This window comes from Gossypium hirsutum, chromosome D09 (assembly GCF_007990345.1).
Source record: "Gossypium hirsutum isolate 1008001.06 chromosome D09, Gossypium_hirsutum_v2.1, whole genome shotgun sequence".
Classification (NCBI taxonomy): Eukaryota; Viridiplantae; Streptophyta; class Magnoliopsida; order Malvales; family Malvaceae; genus Gossypium; species Gossypium hirsutum.
Window position 1 is genome coordinate 1960181 of NC_053445.1, and position 7135 is coordinate 1967315.

Sequence of the window (7135 nt, forward strand, 5' to 3'; positions counted from 1 at the left end):
TTCACTAAGGGTTTTTCTTTCATGTTAAAGAGAGCATGTTTTGAGATCTCTTTATTGACCCAGGCTTGCTTATCAAAACAGAGAGGATAACTCCTTGGACTTGTTTTTTTCGAAGGTTAGAATACGTTAGATGTCAAAAAGATGATTTTTTTTTCATGTGAACAAACCATTCTCAACTGTTTTCTATTCGCGGAAGAGGGGATTTCTTTATGACTGTCCTAACAAGGCAAATAGCCTAAGGACGAGATTGCTTCCTGCTTGAGAATCAGTATGCAAATAATTTTGAAGAAAATTGAAGAACATTACTCAAGATAATAGACAAACATGCAAACAAATAAAATAATTAAATGAATACTTGAAATTGATATTCAACAACAATAAAAAAAAACATAAGTCATTTAATCCCAAAATCAATTAGAATATCAAAAAACAAAACAAAAAAAAACCTCAAATTTGAAATTGTGGAAAAAGAAACCCCAAATATGCAACAATTTTGTTTGCTTACAAGAACCATCAACCCCTAACCCTCATCAATCAACCCTTCAATCCTTTATAATACCAAGACCCTCAAATCCCATGGTTGTAGAAAATGATTCGGCAAAAGGTCAAATACCAACCGTTATGACTGTAATAGCCAACCCATTTAAGAGATTTGAGCGATGAAACCCATTTGAAAGATCTGACTAGTGAAGAAGTTCATCATACCAAGGAGAAGTCGTGGTCGAAGTTACATGATGGTTTAACGGTCGGATCTTTAGATCGACATTAGAAAAGTTTAAAAGTTATTTTTATCATTTTTGTATATTTTTAAATTTACTAATAATTTTTAATCTAATTTTTAGATGATGACATCATCATGATGTCACTAATAACACGTGCCTTTGTTTAGTACTGCCACCTGTCCTAGATTTAACAAAGTTAAAAAAGAGTACAAATTAGTTGATGAAAAAAATATTGGGTACCAATCTAAGACAAAGAAAACCTTAAGTACTAATTTGATAGTACCAATTTTATATTTAACCCTAAAAATTACAATTATTACCCAAAATATATTTTAAGTCTTCTGGGTGAAAGCCAAATATCTCGGTTTTTGGGTTTTCCCAAAACCTAATTTTTGTTTTTTGTTCTCGTACTTTGCAAGAGTCATGGATTTAATCTCTTTATTTGAATTTGCTTAATTTTAATCTATGTTGTCTTTTTTATTTTAAAAATTCAGTCCTCCCCAAATAATAACTGTTAAATTCATTAAGTTAAGTTCTTCTATTTCCAAAATTTGATGCAACAAACATTAATATGTGTAATATCATGTTAACTTGTTATTTCTATAAATTACTCAATAGAAATCCAATTAACGACTGTCATTTGTGTCAAGACTAAACTTTCAAAATTTGAAAAGTATAAAGACTTAGAATGTTCCAATTTGAGAATAGGGAATAAACATACAATTGTGCGCATAGTACAAGATTAGTAATTGAATTTAAAAGTACATATTTTTGTTTGAAAAGTACATATTTAATTGCTGCTCTTTAGGTTAAGATTAAAATTTCAAAATTCGAAAAAGTAAAAGGACTAAAATTGACTAATTCAAGAAACACATGAATTAAAATTATCTATATTAAAGTAAGATTAAATCCACAACTTAAGAGTAATAGCAAAATTTAATAAAAAAAACTTGCTTTTCTTAATTATTACCAAAATCCCAAGTACCCAATTTGATATTTGCTTTTCATCCTGAAATTATATTGCAATTGACCAAATTCAATGACATGGGTATATATATTAAGAAGTATCGGCTTCTACCTAGTTGTTAATGGTCCATTTTGCTCTCTCTTCTGTTAACCTATCACTATCAAATAGAGGAAGATAAAACGGTTTTATTGATAATTTTAGTATTTAAGGAATACAAATAGGAAGTGCTTTCAAAGCATAAAGGAAAAAAAGAATGGAAAATCCAATTTTTATAAAGATATAGATCATCTACTTTGATTAGAACGATTAGTAAATACATGGGGCATGGAGGGTTCATATTATATCTATGTGTACTGCATGCACAAAGATAAGATTTGTTGCTAATCCCTACTATTAGTAAAAGTATTATGGAAGACCATATATTAAGAGTTAGATTACATTTTTCTTATTTTACTCCAAAAAAAAAAGAGGAAATGGGCAAATTGATCTTTTTTGTTAAAAATTCCAATCATTTTTACTGTTTAAAATTGTTGTGAATGACAGAATAATAAAAAAAATTATACATGGCATGTCTCGTGTACCTCATATGGCCTACAGTGACTAGTTTTCAATAGTTGAATTGGATGAACTTTTTAATAGAAGGACCAGTTTGCTTTTTGATCTAATGTATAAAAACTAATTTGCTCATTTTTTGAATAGAAGAGGCAAAATATAATCTAACCCCTAATACAAGGACTTCCGTGGTACTTTTACCTCCTAATATTTTGAAGTTGGGGGCAACGATAAGGTTAATTTTGGGAGAAGATGAAACTGATACTAGTTCAATGACATGAATGTCACAAGAGAAGATGTAGGACAAAATGCAATTTTACCCCTACTATAAAAGCTTCCATGGTAACCTTCTTTGTACTTACTATAAGTGATCAAGCTTGTTCAAGTGATGTAATTCCACATCAGTTAAATCCCGGATTGGCAGTGGTCTTGCACTCAAGTTGAACCTCTCCACCTATTGCCAAAATAGTTTTAAGTATGATGCATAACTGGGTATATATATGATAAAAGTATCATGGAATCCATACACCACAAGTTAGATTGCATTTTACTCCATTTACTAAAAATTAGCCTCTATATGTTAGACTATTAAAAATTTCATTCATTTGTACTATTAAAAAGTTACCATTACTAATGGAATAACCAGATAGTAACATTTGACGTGTCACGTGTACCTCATTTGACGTGTCACGTGTACCTCATTTGACATACATGGATTAGTTTTTAATACTAGAAATGGATGAAATTTTTAACATAAAGACTAGTTTGTTCATTGATCTAAAGTACAATGATTAATTTGCTAATTTTTTTATTAGAAAGAGAAAAACGTAATCTAACTTCCAGTACAGAAGCCTCCATAATACTTTTACCTGTATATATATATATATGTAAGTTAAACAAAAATAATTGAGACCCTTACCTATCTTGCCACTTAGAGAAGTATTATTGGTAGCAGTTGTTCCTCCATTGAGTGGGTTACTGCCATTGCTAAAGCCTAATACCGTGGGACTTTGAGGTGTAGTTTGGGAGCCATAACCAAACATATTAATTGGCTGCAACACAATAAGTGGGGATGCTTAAGATGATCATTTCAATCAATCAAAAGGGGATAAACAGGTGATACCTGAGAAGCTGTTTGCATATGATGAAAGCCTAAAAAACGTGCATATTGTTCAGAAAAAGTAGGATTTTGAATAAAACGTTGGTTTTGAATTGAAGGCATTGTAGGTGGAGCTGTTCCCATTGCCATGGGGGACATATAATGTTGGATTCCAGGGAACATCATTGGGGCCATCCCATTTCCCATCCACATGACCTGAAACACTTAAGAGCATACTGTTAATGGACATTGGGACAAAGTTATTGAAAGATCATTTCAAGTGATTCGACAGTATTGGTGTACCTGAAGTTGTAATTGAAGTGACTTCAAATATTCAATGGCCTCATCTAGCATAGATGCTTTATCTGTCTGCATCATTAAGATGAATTCAATAAAGCTGGCCAGTTAATTGCATCAAATCAAATTGTTGAGGGGTCAATTCTGAAAAAATTCTTTGAAGTGTTGTTCTTTGAGTAGTCGATTAAGCCTTTGAACAATAGATGTATTGTGCTCAATTTTAGCCTTGGGTTTGTCTCCCTACTCCGAGAAGAGTCCAACGGGATTCATGACGTTTTGGTGGGAGTGTCTAGGTTCACCAAAGAAATATTTTAGCATTTTGGCCTTGATGGGGTTCGAAACCATGTCCTTAAAGGGTCTTAGTGGGTAACAATGTGATGAGTTGGTTGCTCACCTTATCCCTTAATAATATAGTTGAAGGTTTGATCTCTGCTCATGAAAATGAAGCACATTTCATAGCTAGTTGAAGAACATCCGCAGCAAGGGGATTAGTCATTGCTACTGGTGGTAAATACCCTAGTAATGACCATAAAGAGTCTTAGTGATAATAACACCCTTTTAAGAGCATAGGTTCGAATCAAAATGATAAAACATTTCCTCGGTGGATTTAGGCGCTCCTGTCGAAACTCCGCGAATTCCTTTGAGCTTCGTTTAGAGTAGGGAGATAAAAACCTGAAGCTAAAACTGATCATAAACACCCCAAGCACAATACTTTTATTATTCGAGGACTCGATTGGCTACTCAGAGGACAGCACATCAAAAATTTCTCTTTTACTGAGTAAAAGAGTGGAACCCTCAACACATGTATCAATCTCCATGGAAACAATGGAATTCAAATGACCTTATTGCAGTGAGGGATGAGTTCTTGTAATGCTCTCATCTTCTCATTGATCCTATCCCTTCTTCTCTGCATAGTATTCATTTTCAAGCAATTGTAATGAGAATATCAACAAATACATCAAATTAAGTGTAATCAAACTATCAAACTATATAATTTTCACACCCTCTCCGATAAATTATGAACTTCGGCAGCTCGACTCTGGCGACGACAAGACCCAGATCGTCGGACTGGCTTAACTTCAGCAAACTGAAGAAATATAAGACAATTCATGTTCATATCTTAGATGATATGTATTCTCAAATAAAGGTAGATCAAAACAATGAAAAAATTGCAAGTTTTTACCTCACATTGACACTCATAATCTTCCCTACCATCTCTGTTCTTCCTTTTCTGGCTACTAGTGACTCCACCTGAAGTTCCTTTCTCATTTTCAACTTGGCCACCATTATCATCATCTTCATCATCTTTAGATGTCCCTACAGATAAACCAGTGGATGTAGTTCCAATTCCATTGCTTGATCCTCTGCTAAGATCTCCATCATTTCTAACTTGATTGCTTCCACAATGGCTTGACCCAATTGCCATTCCTGAAAGTTCATTAACTTCTCTTTGCATCAAATTGTTCTTATGTTTCAAACTTTTATCATCCTCTTGTTGTTCATGTTGGTGATCCATGGGGTCATAAACTGGAAATTCAGAGAAAAAGTTGGAAAACATCTCTTTCTCAAATGATTCCTCAAAAGGGTGTTGGATCCAAGAGACTGTTTCATCATCTTGTTTCTTATGAGTTTGGCTTTGCAAAACTACCTTCCCATTCTGCCATAAAAGCTCTACTAGTTCATTATCTTGACTGCAAATTTGGCCAAACAAATAAAATGATTAGATAATTTTAACAGACCCAAAAAAGATTCAAAAAGCAAATCCAAAAAGGTTAATATGCAGACCCCAAGAGTTTTTTTTGATTGGAGATTGGAAGATCAGATTCAAAATTCCAATCTGAACTACAGTGGTTCATTGCTAAGCAGATAGATGCCCTGAAAGCCAATAAAAAAACAAGCCCAGATTTCTATTAACTACAAATAAAGTATTAATTGACTATTTAATTTTATATATATATCCTTAAAAAGAGTAAAAACAGAGGAATGCAGCTTAAGATAATCTATTTGACTCATGATTTATTTGGAAATGCTTCTCCATGCAAAAGAACAAATCTTTCTATAAAAAATTGAAAACCCATGTTTAAAAACTAAGAAAAACTACAAAAATATATATATCTTCTTTCCTCTGTTTTTTTTTTCAGTTTGAAGAAAAGCTAACAAGCAAAGAGAATTGAGCAGCAAAAGAAAAAAAGAAAACAAACCCAGAAATGAAAAGCAATAAACAAAGAGAAAAAAAAAGGGGGGGGAGGGGTTGATTGATTCCTGAGAAAAGTTGAAGCTGTATGGGTTTATTTTAGAAACTGTGAGAGAAGAAAGTAGAGTGAAATGACAGAGGCAGAAGAGAATTTTTTGAAGGAAAAAGAAATTCTGATATAAACAACAAAATACAATTATTTTGTTTTAGAGTTGGGGACACGTGGCGTATGATTAAGGGGTTTGTAATTTTAAAGTGGGACCAGATCAGATCAGATTAGGTCCAAAATCTATAACTTGAAGCTCATGGGGAGCGTGACTGGAAACGGCATAGTTGAAAATGCCACGTAGGCAAATGAAAACGTTTTGATTGGAGGTTAAGTCATCAATGTTGTCGACTTTAAATGTTTTTGCCAACTCACTCTCACATCCACCCAGGACCGAATAATACAAATGCTCCTTAGGTTTTTCTAATATTTTATTTTTTTATTAATATATATATTTAAAAACTTTCAAAAATATTATTTAAAAAATTTATCTTTGTAGATTTAAAGAATTCGAAAAATCAACTTAATTAGCTTTACTTTTTTAGAAATTGAAATCGGTCAATTTTATGAATAAATCCAACGGATTTTTTAAGCACTAAATTTTGTATTTATTCTTGTTTTGATCATTTGTTATTAAATTAGTAACAAAATTAATGACACGGTCTTTTTTTTTAATTAGTATAATAACACATTTAGTTCTTATGTTCTATAAATTTGATCATAATTCTAAATAATTTAATAAATTTAACCCTTTACATTTACAAATCTATCAATTTGTAAAACTTAAAAAAAGAAAAACAAATCTCTAATTGCGCAAATATAATATAAGAAATTATGTTTTAAGGTTTTTTTGTTGTCATGGTCACATGTAAAATATTTTATATTAAATTAAAATTATTTGAAATATTCATATATTTACGTTATTACATATCGGAACGGGGAGATATTGGGTGTGTACCATAATTGACATGCAAGAGTTTAATGTTGAGTTTGGATGAGCGGTACATTTACATGTGGTTAGTGTAAAAACAACGATAATAGTGAGATTAGATACTGTAGTGGGAGACAAAAAGTAAACTAAACGAACTGCATCCCACCACCCAAACAAACCCACCCTAAGGCTTGACTGAACCGATGCTATTTTAATTTGAGAGCCACATGTGTCCATAATTTTTTTTATTCTTTATATTTTGTAATAAATATATTAATATAAATTTAAAATAATCTTACATATTTTTATGATTAGTTGTATCATTAA

The 7135-nt window shown here is 31.8% G+C and overlaps 1 protein-coding gene across 2 annotated transcripts; it reads right to left on the reverse strand.

Moving 5' to 3' along the window:
• Positions 1-2234: 2234 nt before the first annotated feature.
• LOC107939027 (transcription factor PIF4) lies at positions 2235-5988 on the reverse strand. Of its 2 annotated transcripts, XM_016872311.2 has the most exons (9): positions 5839-5988; positions 5423-5512; positions 4821-5328; positions 4641-4724; positions 4479-4544; positions 3644-3709; positions 3365-3556; positions 3161-3293; positions 2235-2695 (listed from the first exon to the last, which is right to left on the reverse strand). In XM_016872311.2, exons 2-9 carry the CDS (start codon positions 5491-5493, stop codon positions 2643-2645), a joined length of 1173 nt encoding a protein of 390 aa, XP_016727800.1. In that variant the 5' UTR covers positions 5494-5512; positions 5839-5988; the 3' UTR covers positions 2235-2642. The 2 variants fall into 2 exon arrangements, with proteins under 2 accessions (XP_016727800.1, XP_016727801.1); XM_016872312.2 differs by having other exon boundaries at positions 5423-5980.
• Positions 5989-7135: the final 1147 nt, after the last annotated feature.

What these genes read in the sequence shown, in the direction of transcription:
- LOC107939027 (XM_016872311.2), bottom strand. Translation starts at nt 5,493, where the DNA reads ATGAACCACTGTAGTTCAGATTGGAATTTTGAATCTGATCTTCCAATC. An exon ending in ATTATGAGTGTCAATGTGAG is followed by an intron (nt 4,725 to 4,820) that starts GTAAAAACTTGC and finishes ATATTTCTTCAG; the next exon opens with TTTGCTGAAGTTAAGCCAGT. An exon ending in TCATCCCTCACTGCAATAAG is followed by an intron (nt 3,710 to 4,478) that starts GTCATTTGAATT and finishes TTAATGATGCAG; the next exon opens with ACAGATAAAGCATCTATGCT.